Source organism: Propithecus coquereli, unplaced genomic scaffold (genome assembly GCF_000956105.1).
Source record: "Propithecus coquereli isolate 6110/MARCELLA unplaced genomic scaffold, Pcoq_1.0 Scaffold68, whole genome shotgun sequence".
NCBI classification, from domain to species: Eukaryota; Metazoa; Chordata; class Mammalia; order Primates; family Indriidae; genus Propithecus; species Propithecus coquereli.
In genome coordinates, this window is record NW_012152840.1 from 883,231 (window position 1) to 895,496 (window position 12,266).

Genomic DNA, 12,266 nt, shown 5'->3' on the forward strand with positions numbered 1-12,266 from the left:
AGAAAACACTCCTGCACAGAAATTCAGTGTCTCAGAAATGGAGCACTAGCGTTACTATCATAGGGATACCCTGTGGGCTTCTCTTGTTCCCATCTCCCTCCCTCCCTCCCTCCCTCCTCGGAGAAAACCACGCTCCTGAATTTTTTAACATTGCCTTGCTTTTCTCTACAATTTTATTCCTAAATAATATTTTATTTAGTTTTATATGCCTTTGGACTTCATTTAAATGCAGTTATACTTTATTATTGTTCTGCAACTTGTGTGGTTCACTCAGTGTCTTGTTTCTGAGTTTCATCTGTGTAGTGCATATAAAACTGTAGTTCCCTCATTTCTCTCCTGTGAAGCGTTCGTAGTGTAAGTGCACCGCGATGTACTTATGCATCGTCCCTGTTTATGGACTTTTGCGTGACTTATAGTTTGTTGCTACTATGAAAGCTCTTATCAGTGACCTCTGATGCTCATGTAGAATGTCTCAGGTATATACATAGTGAAATTACTGAATTCCACTTTAACAGATAATGTTAGATTATTTTCCAAATTATTTTTGTCTATTTACATTCTTGCTAGCAGTACATGAGTTTCCATCCTCCACATTGTCACCAGCATTCAGTAATGTCAGACTTTTAAACTTTTTGCTAATCCAGTGGGTGTGAAATGATTTAATTTGTGTTTCCCTGAACATCAACGAATTTGAGCATGTTTTCTTAGGTGTATTAACCATTTGTGATTTCTCCCCGCAAAAAATCCGTTTGGGTCTTTTGGCTCATATTTCTATCAGATTATTTCTGTTTTTAAATTGGTTTGTAGAAACTCTATATATTCTGAGGACGAATCTTTTGTTAGTTATATGTGTGGAAGATATCTTCTTCCAATTAGTGGTTTGGCTTTTTGTTTTCCATATAGTGTGTTTAATGAAGAGACATTCTTAATCTCACCCATCCCTTCTTTCATGGCTCGCCCTTTTTGTGTCTTGTTTAAAAAAAAAAAAAAAAAACTCTTCCTACACAGAAGTTCATATAAACTCCTAGATTGTCTTTTAAAATGCTTATAGTTTTGTCCCTGTGTATTGTATGGTGTCCAATATTTTCTATAAGGAATAACTATCAAGACAATTTATTAAAAGACTTTCTTTTCCCCACAGAGGTATAAATGCCAGCTCTGGCATAAATCATGTCATAAATGGAGTTTCCATATACATGTGGGTCTGTTTCCTGGGTCTTCCAGAGAACACTGGCATTTGTGCCAGCCAGATGCTGAGGGGCCCTACCAGGGAAATTCTTTAATATTTTAAATCATAAGGCATCTATGTCACATGACAAGTTAGACGTTGAGCTATTCCAGGTTAGTCTGAAGCACAATGATGGCGTCCGGAACGCAGGCACTTCTCATCTTTTCCTCTGCCAGAAGCAATTTGTCCAGGATGTTTCCTCACAGCTGTAGCCGCACCAAGCTCTGGGTATTACCACATCCAAAGTGAAGTAGAAAAAGACCTTTGTATTTTAAATTCTGACCTCAAGGTTGTTTTGGACCACCCAGGCAGTGTGCATTCAAGTTGCAAACTCACATACAGTCCCACTCTGGGTTATGAATCCTCAGGGGAGGGTTTTTTCTCTGTCCATTCAGTGCCTGGCAGACCCCTGTGTGGGGAACAAAGGTATTTATTTCCAGTTCACCTGGCTCTCGGGGTGTGTCCCTGTGGGGACACAGATTTATGCAGGTGTCTCACATTAAACTCCTCTCCATGGGTGGGCCCTGGACCTCATCCTCTGCCCCCTGCACCCCATGAGCCAGTGAAAATCAAAGTGGAATTCACTCGTGTGGCGAATATAGAGCTTCATGAAAGCTTGTTTTGTTTACATCTCTGGCTTCCCATTTTCACTTAGGTTTTTGGCTTCTTAGCATTCTTTACATTCTCCAGCTCACCACACATTTGGAAGATTTTTGTCTTTTCTGAAATTTTTCATTGTTTTTCAGAGGGAGGGTCTGTCAGTATGTCTCATCCTTCAGGCTATGAAAACAGAAGTTGACTAAATTCATTTTTAAAGTTGCATTCTGTTTTTATCAATTTTGCCTAAAGGTTTGCTGGAGACTGAACCATTGCAAGGAAGAGATGAAGATGCAGTAGCCAGTGCTGACTTCTCTAGCATGCTTTCTGAGGAGGAAAAGGAAGAGTTAAAGGCAGAATTAGTTCAGGTATGTTCAGTAGTCTTGCCTATCCCTGGATCTTGAGAGTTGCAATTAGTCTGATATAAGACCCATACTGCAATTATGTTGTCTTTCATTTAATCAAATTTATGAATGATACACTGCAAGATTATTCATTTTTTCCAAGGTATTTTTCTAATGCTAATTGTCCTTTACCTGTTGGTTATGGTGGTAAAATGAATGTCTGTGCTGCTTAAGCAACAATAATTACTTTTAAATATACACTTCTTATTCTTTTTAGTATCAGAATACTATGGGAATAATAAATCACTTACAAACCTGGTGGAATTCATTCAAGACCATGGTACAGATGCAAGCTCCTTTTTAAGAGCAGTTCTAGTTTTACATCAGTCACTTAGCTCAACAAATAGTTTCAAATGATTTTTTTTTTAAATAAAAAGCCAATTATAGAAGCAACTGGATTTATTAAGTTGTGTACTCTTTTGCAGAAGAATAAACTCTGGGGGTAGAGAGGAAAGCTATGATTGATTAATTGAGACTTAATTAGATGTTGTGTAGTTGCTGTGGGGATCTGGGCCGAGAGAGGAGGATGCCGTGCTCATCACGAATACAACTCTTTGTTCAAGCCTTTTGTTTGCACCCACCAAGCCTTAGACACTTCGCTGAGGAGCCTAAGCACCCCTCCCCATTCTATGTCTGGCGCATGGGGCAGAAGCACTTTGGCTTCCTGCACTGGCCTTTGCACAGGCTGAGCACACAGCTCTGAGCTCCACCTTACCCTCTCCCCGCCTTTGTCACCGCTGGACTCTTCGAATTCTAACATTCTGATAGTGTGTGTCCATGACAGCTCCTAATAATATTAAAGACTTTTCAGGTACTTTTCCAAGACACACCCTAAAATGATTTCATTTTAAAATAAAAGAGCATTTTGTTCCTCTGGTACAAACAGAAATGATTTCAGTAAGCACAGTGCCTCAGATCAAATAGCCTGGGTCTGTCTGTGGCCACCGATTGGCCACACATACCAGAGTTCGCAGACCAAAGTCAGCCTTAACAGATAATGGACTAACTCCACATTTTCTCATGGCCTGAAATTCTGGTTCATGACCTATTTATATGAACTACAGTATCCAAAAGTTGTATTCTGGTGTAAGCTAACTGTCTAAGCTAAAACTTTACTCCTTCACATCAATGGTGCTAGTTTAAATTCAGGTACAACCCCTGTAACAGACCGACTACTTTAAAATGTCTTGACTTTTCTGGGTTCTGGGGTTGCTGGGATGTACATACATACATACATACATCAATGTATGTTTGATTTTTCTGCATCCTATATTTCCTAAATGTTCAACAATGAGCATTTTTTACATTTATAATCAAGAAAAAAGTAAGCATTGGTTTTCAATGGATGCCTCATGAATAGAAAAAACTAGAAGTGCTTTCAGAAATTCCTGTCTCATTTGGCCACAGTAATAAGCTTCCAGCACACGTCATTCCTAAGACTCTTTGAATTTGAGCCTGACTTCTGGAAATAACACCAGACTCTTTGTTACTGTGTTCAAGTTACAGGGATTCATGTTTTCATCCTTCAGAATGCCTCCTGGCTCTTTTATCTGGGTTCTTCAGAGAGGAAGCATTACCGCAACGTTGCATCACGCTACGTTGCCAAAGATAGCGTCGTGGCTTCCAGTGGGACATGGGCACAGCCATCTGCCCCAGGCCCAGTGAAAAGCAGAGGAAGTGTATCTTTGCAGTTTTTCCTCTTCACATTTCCCTTTCTCCTCCTCTACCTCTGGCCACCTCTGCTTCATGCTCATTCTTTTCTCAAATCTGCTTTTCCTACCCTTTCACAAGTATGTGTGTGTGTGTGTGTGTGTGCGCGCACAGCAAACCAGGTTCTTTCACATCGCAGATGCATTAGATTTTACCTCCAATGCCAGGATTTAATTATAATAAGGACACACAGCCTTCTCAGCAGTCTCACCAGTCGTCTTATGAAAAACCGAGACATCCTTTGAGAGTCAACTCCTCTGTCGCACCTCTCCACAGACATCCTTCCTGGGCCCCTGGTAGCAAGCGACTTCTCTCCGTGTCTGAGGCAAGATCCTAGTGGGTCTGTTAGGCCCTTGGGTACCAGCATACCTCAGAGGCCAACCTACTAGATGACTGCCTTGGAGTCAGGCCCTCAATTGTGGCTGTGATCTAAAGCAAGCCCTTTGTGCACAAGGACTTCTGATCTCTGACTGCTTTGCTGAAAAGGGGTCCGGGTGTGCCAGGTGTCCAGCCGCCTGTGTGGGTCCCTCCTCTCCTGGTTTCCTCATCTCCTCCTACTGTCTTCTGGCTGTGCTGGGTACCCCACCCCCACCTCTCCTTCTCTTCCCTTCCCTCTGCCTCATCCCATGCTGTTCTGTTGAAAATATTCCCATGAGGATGCCCTTAGACTTGGGCATCCACTCACACAGCCACCACATTTTTCTGTGCTTACCGAGTGCTGGCAGTAGGAAGACATCTCCTTTTGTGGGGGAGACATAAAATAAGCCAATAGCGTCCAAAAGGTTTACATCTTGGACAAATTCAGCATTTTAAAAGGGAAATCTCTTTTAACACAATTCAATCTTTAATTTATTATGTGGTCATGCAATATGTTTGCTCTTAAAAGTTCTTCCAGTGTGAGGCCAATATCACCTCTGATCTGGTGCAGTGGTTTGTGCATAGAGGGTGTGCCATTAATATTTATAATTAGCTTGAATTGTTTTTCAGCTTAAACAAGTATGTATATTTGTAACTACCAAAAGTAGAATATGCTTTTTTTAATAAACATTATCACTATATAAAGAAGTACTATTTTGTTTCAGTTATTTATTCTCATTGGTCTTATTATCAGCTGCTCCTGAAATCTCTTCTGAGGTCTTTACACACCCATTCTGGCTTTTCTCCTCTTGCTCTCTCTCTAAATAAACTTGCTCAATAATTCTGTGCCGCTAGCACCCCACTCCCACTTTAATTTCACCAAGCTGCATTTTATGCTTAGCATTCCATAATGTGTCTTGGCTTTTGAAAAGGATGAAGTGTTGGCATTAGTCCTGTAAATTTGTGATTATGTAACAATCAAATACTGCCAATGTCCCCTAGATAAAATGACTCAAGAAAAATAGGCATCAAGAGGAATAGGAAAAATACCAGACAGCATTATCAAGTAGGCAAAGCCTGTTTTCATGCTTCCTTGATCTCTCTTTTGGCCCTTTCCTCTTCCTTTGGTGTGTGGTTCCCCAGAAAGAACACACAGTGCCTTCAAGCTATCTGTTCTTGGACTTGCAAAGAAGTGCCTTGGGCTCTGGGCCTCTCTCTTTCAGCTTCTTCCTCAAGACCTTCCTTCTTTCTGGACTGAGCTAGTGCACAGCTCATGTGTTCATAACCATAATGTCTTATTGTTATGCCCCTCCCAGATAGTATCTGCATTTTCGTCTTGGTTCTTGCAGCCAAAGGCAGGGGTAGCCAGAAGAAGAGGCAGGCCCTGAAGCAATAAGCACAAAAGACCAACATCTGAACATCACACTGATGATTCATAGTTTATGAAAGTATTTTTTCTTCTGGGTTTTCAGTTTGAAATTTTGTGTAGTCTAGCAGATAAAATAGAAAACTAAATTTTCAGGCTTATAATAGAAATTTCGTATTGATGCTAAATCGTTAGCTAATTCAGATTAGTTAATTCACATTTTTTTTGTTTTATATTGAGGTAAATTTATGTAACATAAAATTACCCATTTTAAAGTGAACAATTCAGTGGCATTTAGCACACTCAGTGTTGTGTAACCACCGCCTGTATCTAGTTCCAGCATATTTCATCACCCTGAAAGGAAACCTCGTACTCATTAAGCAATTGCTTCCCGTTTCTCCCTCCGCCAGCCTCTGGCAACCACCAGTTTGGATTCTATCTTTATGGATTTACCTATTCTGGATATTTCATATAAATGGAATCATACAATATGTGACCTCTTGTGTCTGGCTTCTTTTGCTTAGCTGATGTTTTTGAGGTTTATGTATGTTGCAGCAGTTGTCAGTACTTCATTCCTTTTTATGGCTGAATAGTATTCCATTTTATACTACAATCCGTCTATCCATTCATCTCTTCATGGACGTGTGGGCTGTTTTCACTTTTTGGCTACTGTGAATAGTGCTGCCATGAACATGTGCGTACATGTATTTGAGATCCTGTTTCCAATTCTTTGGGGTGTATACCTAAGAGTGGGTTGCTGCACGATATGGTAATTTTGTATTTAACTTTTTGAGAAATCATCAAGGCTGTTTTCCACAGTGGCTGAACCATTTACATTCCCATCAGCAATGTACAAAAGTTTCAATTCTTTTACATCTTTGCCAACACTTGTTATTTTCCTATTAATTCATATTTAAATAATTAAGTTTACACACCTTATCTTGGGCATAAATACATCTTATCTTGAGCATAAATATTTAACCTCCAAGTAGATCTTCTGGGGAGTCAAAAAACCAAATAACTAGACTATTAGTTTGTAATGAAGAAATAATTAACTTAAAATTAAAAGGGTCAACGCTGTGTGTGGAAAATTAACACCAACAACAAAAAGAAGGAAGGAATTAAATTAAAAGGGAAAGGATATATTAAATACCTTAATTAATTAATGTGATTTACCTGCACTCCATCTCATTCCAAATTTGATATGGCTTACAAGAATACTTACAATATATAGTTTACATACTACTTGTGTTAGAATATCTGGGGTGCTTGTTAAATAATGTCTGGTCCCACCAAATTTAAGACATCAGACTCTCAGGGCATTGAAAAAGAAGCATACCCCTGGGAATCTGCATTTTAAATATACTCTCTGAGTGACTCTTATGTAAACTGAAGTTGAGAACCACTGGTTCTCATTAGTCAAAAAAATCTCATTAGTCAAATGAGGGATTGAATTTCACCATTTGTCAGCATGAAGAGTATTTGTGATTAGAGACCTTTTTGTTGTGTTGTTGCAGCAAGATTCTTGGCTCTGTAGAAAGAGAGGTGGTTGGCCATTTTCAATCTTGCAAGTTAATATAATTTACAACTGTCTGTTTTTCCAACTTCTGGGGTTTGCTTAATAGATTTGGGAGTGTATATTAGGTCTTCAATAAATACGCTGAAAGCTTTGAGAAATATGAATCCTTATATTTTATTGGAATGGTTAGAATTTTATTATAGAACCTGAGAATAGACCCTACTAAATAACCGAGTTCAAAGAAGTCTCTTCCCCACAAATGCCTTTTAAGACGTGCCTGTATTTTTGAATTATTAAATGTGAGACTTTATGTTTCTTTCTTTAGGATGATATTTGGTAAAATGATCCCTTAAATATTTCTATCACTTTTTTGGGATCAAGATTTTATTAAAAATATAATGAAAACTCTGAATCCTTTACTCACTCCTTCTCAGATAACTAATGAATAACCCACAGCCCCCCATGATTTTGAATACATTTCTGGGGTCCCATGGATATAAGGTTGAGAATATTAAGATGTTTAAGTCTCTTTTTCCTTTTGTACATCTGTGATTTATTTCTACAAGTTAAAATGTTTCCCATTATTTTTATTACACAGTGGAGACTACAGGAATACTGAATGTATCAAAAAAAAAAAAAAAAAACCAGACTCCCAGTAATTTCACTCACTCTAAGTGAAAGAAAGCAGAAAACGTCTTTCTAATAGAGAATAAAGACCAACATGAAGCCCAAGTATTTTCTGTGGTAAAAGAGCAAGAGATACAAGCATAAGAAATATTAGGCAGCAGATTGACAAAGATGAAAAAGTGGACTATGACATGATAGCAAAAGAATAGAGGAGTTTAATTTTAAAATAACAGTGTGTTCACGTCTAATAGAGAGGCTACCAGCATTATTCCCTTTGGTGGTCCCAGAGTCTACTCCTTTGCAGTAATCAATATTAACGTGTGCTTACTGAAGATATTTGCTCATCAAGAAAAGACAGGGTTCTATTTATTATACCATACTTACAGAATGTGTAATTCATTTTAGATTTTAGAAAGGTTTCCATGAACATACAAAAAATGTTCCATGAACATAAATGAACAATGTTACATTGCCAGGACATTTTGTGAATATTAAAAACCCCAAGATATTGTTCTCTCTTACTGTGGTATTTCAGATGCTTGTGATTCAGTATTTTTGCCTGTTTTGCTAAAGTCATTATTGGTGGGTATAAAGGTTCACGACACTATTCCTGTCTGTTCACCACTGGGGCAAAATCTTCCTTCGGCTAGTAAAAGATTATTTTTTTGCACAGGCAGATGTCTTTCTTGAGCTGCTTTCCTGGCAGCTATGTCTCTTGTGACTCAAAGAACACATTTGCAAGATGACTGACAGGGTTGGTGATATAGTTTGTGGTCAGAAGTAGAGTGATACTTTGAATGTGAATGAGACATAGCAGCTTTTTTTTTTTTTAAGAAATCGAGTAAAGTGGCAGACTTTTATTACCTTTGTGCATGTGGGAGACCAAGGGAGTTCAAATAATTCTTTTCTGGTTCAACAAAGAAAAGTCACAAGTATTTGAACTTTTCAGACAACAAAGATGTAAATTGAAGCATATTAAGAGGGCAATACATTACAGAGTACCACAACCAATTAAAATCAAAGACTTTGTGGTTTATTCAGATTTACTTTCACAGGATATAACAACACTTCCTAAAATTTGGGTATTTTACAGAACTCCTTTGTTAGAAATTACATTTGCAAGAGCAACGATATATTGCTGAAAAGATCTGCTTTTTTTTTTTTTTTTTTTTTTAGCACTGGGGAAAGAGGAAATATGTCTATACAAAGCCTTGCACATGAATTTTCATAGGAGCTTTATTTGCATTAGCCAAACCCAAATGTCCTTCGACAGATGAATAAACAATAAACTGTGGTCTATCCATACAATGGAATACTACTATGCAAAAATAAAAAGGAAGGAACCATTGATAATGCAACAACATGCATAAATCCCAAAGAACAATGCTGAGTGAACAAAGCCAGGCAGAAATGAGTACATACTGTATGATTCAGTTTATATAAAATTCTAGGAAGTTCAAACTAAACTCTAGTGAAAGAAAGAAGGTCAGTGGCTACCCAGTGAGGGAAGGGTGGGAGAGAGGAAAGAAGAAGGAAGGAGGGATTACAAAGAGCAACTAGGAGGTGATGAATATGCTCACTGTCTTGATTGTGGTGATAATTCCTCAGGTGAATACATATGCCAAAACTTACCAATTACATACTTTCATCGTATGTCAGTTGTATGTCAATAAAACTGTCGAAAACAAAAAGCAATATAAATCACTCCCTTACATACGTCCTCTACTCCCTTGTTCCTTCCTTCCTTAAGGCACTAGCTTGGGAAAACCACATGGTCTGCCAAATCCGTTCCTACACCAAGGCAGCTATGTCTGGTTGGCAAAAAATAAACAACACTGACTAGCAATGCTTGAAAAGAAGTTGTTTTATAAAATGTGGTGTACAGTACAAAGCCAATTTTTGTCCAAAAACTACATCTATGTACAATTTTAGGAAAACATTTGGAAGGTTAGAAACCAAAAAATAAGTGGTGGCTATTTCCTACTAGATTACAGGTGATTTTTGTTTTGTTGTTTATATTTTGCTGTACAATCTGAATTTTTTACAAGCAGCATTGATTACTTTTATAATCATTAAAACTAAAAAATTGATTTTTATTATTAGATTTTAGAGTTGACTGTCATCTGTATAGGTTGTGTTTGATACAGCTAAACATTGGACTTTGTAAATACAAGAATGTAGAGGCTGCCTTGGGGCACCCAGAGCTTTCAGAAATGGACTCTTCAGCTGGTCTGACATTTTTCCCCACCATTTCCCCTACCATCTCTAGCTAGAAGACGAAATTACAACATTACGACAAGTTTTGTCGGCGAAAGAAAGGCATCTGGTTGAGATAAAGCAAAAACTCGGCATGAACCTGATGAATGAATTAAAACAGAACTTCAGCAAAAGCTGGCATGACATGCAGACTTCCACTGCGTAAGTATGACATCATTAAAATTTTTAAAAACTTACTCAGCCTGGTGTCTCTTCATGCTTCTGTTCTGTTTGGGGTTTTTTTTTTTTTTTCCTACAAAGCTGATTTGATATTTGTAGCTAGGAAAAAATATTTTCTGGAGAAGCACAACAAAGAAATATGAATAGTCATTAAATATGTTGCACATGAAGCAGAATCGGTAATGTAACTTCAGATAAAACTTTGTTCACTAAAACTCTATTTTCACTCAGACTACTTTAATGGGGTTTTATGGTTTAAATGTTTTCTCTTATTATACATTTTAAACATTGGTTAAATATATTTTTCTTTACTTTTTTCCATAAAAATTATAAATGAGCAGGTGTTTTTTCCTTAGCATACTTGAGACTCACTACATATTTTGAGTGTCTTTCAAAAACGGTTGGCAGTTTTAGTACTGACTTACTAGCAATTGATTTTTTAAAAAAAACCTTATACCTCTCATCTTTTCATATGTGCTTTTCATCCTCACTACTCTAGGAAATAGTTAGAGCTGGGTTCAGACCCCACAGAAATGGTTTCAGCTTTGCTATTATTTTCTTCTTGTCTTGTGTTAGGCAAAGTACAGAATAACCTTGATTGTTCTACAATCACACTTTTACTGGATTATTTTTTAAGTTACATGAAATATTTAACCATAGTGTTACTTTTCTCACAATTTAAAATATTTTGCTTGCCGGGTGGTCTTGTACCAAAGGGAATAAGGTGCCCACATGTGTGATATGAATTTTATTTTAGTGTCTTGGGGGTTAGGGACTGATGAGGAAATCACAGAGGCTTCCTATCTTTAGCCCTAATTTCAGTCCAAAATTCCACTATCAAGAAATTTTCAACTTTGGACTGTGCATTTTTTTCCTTAGTATCTCCCATTGGAAGATAAAGATACTGCATTCTTAATACATAAGTGGGAGTAAGTTTTCCTCTTTGTGGGACTTTTCTCTTAGGCAAAGAGAGACCTGGTAGTAGGAAGAGGTACTCATGATCATCAGTAATTATTTCAGTGTTGCCAGCTGCCATCTTTGCCTGCTGATTCCTACGAACTAAGATGTAAGACTGTTTGCTCCTGTGTGAAGATGCTCTTTATGCGAGGAGTTGGATCTAAAAGGAGCCTGAAGTCTCCCCAGCCCGGTTCCTTAGTTTCCATGTGCCCCTAAACATGGCCCAGCAGCCCTACTGGCTTCTATGCTAGTGCTCGCCAAGGACTCATCCAGATAGGTTCAGGGCATAGCCCAGAGCAGGGCAGGAAGGAGCCAGGTAGCTCATCAGTTTATCTCCAGAGACTAACCAACCTTTCCAACCTGATGATGACAATTGTGGAAAAGAAAAATAAGAAACCACACATTGATGTGCAGCAATTTAAAAGATATATTGCAATACTGAATGAATAATCTCCTGAAAAGGATGGCTGGATTTTAGGCACTAAATTAAATGAGTTTTTCCATCAGTAGTTTTAGCCTCTGTCTTTCTACTCTGGTGGCCAATGCCGATGAATGGCCCTGTCAGTGTGAGGCTGAACAATCTCTAGTTCTTGGGGTCTGACCGCTTCTGTATTTAATCCAGGCCTGGGGGCTTCATGTCACACTGACCTGAACTTCCCTCTGGGTTGTAAGAACCAGGAGGACCTTTCTGCTCAGCCTCCCTAATCACACTGCAAGGATAAGCTAACCAGATGGAGGGCAGGGATTCTGTCAATCTGTTCCTGAAGGGAGTGGGAGACAGGAAGGTGGGAGTGCTGGGCAGGGTGTGTCATGTTTGCCCCGGGCTGATGGGGGCAGGCTAGGAGGTGGGGAGAGAGTCTTACTCCTCCTGAGATGTGGGATTAGAGCAGGTAAGTTCAAGAAAGGCGTCTAGGTGGGAGGAGGGGGGAAGAGGGAGGAGGGGAGGGGTATTTGTATACACAAGGAGGGCAATGCGCACTACCTGAAGGATGGACATATTTGAAACACGGACTTCGGTGGGGGGGAACCAAGGGCAACACACCTAACCTAATCATCTGTACCACG

The 12,266-nt window shown here is 38.7% G+C and overlaps 1 protein-coding gene across 5 annotated transcripts in view; it reads left to right on the top strand.

Annotated features, from left to right (window-relative positions):
* The window catches only part of TPD52L1 (tumor protein D52-like 1), an 83,648-nt gene that overhangs the window by 54,399 nt on the left and 16,983 nt on the right, over positions 1–12,266 (top strand). For all 5 annotated transcript variants that reach the window (XM_012660798.1, XM_012660799.1, XM_012660800.1 and 2 more), the window contains exons 2-3: positions 2,078–2,193; positions 10,078–10,226. In XM_012660798.1, the coding sequence (XP_012516252.1) occupies positions 2,078–2,193; positions 10,078–10,226 (265 nt within the window). The remainder of the gene's footprint in view (positions 1–2,077; positions 2,194–10,077; positions 10,227–12,266) is intronic.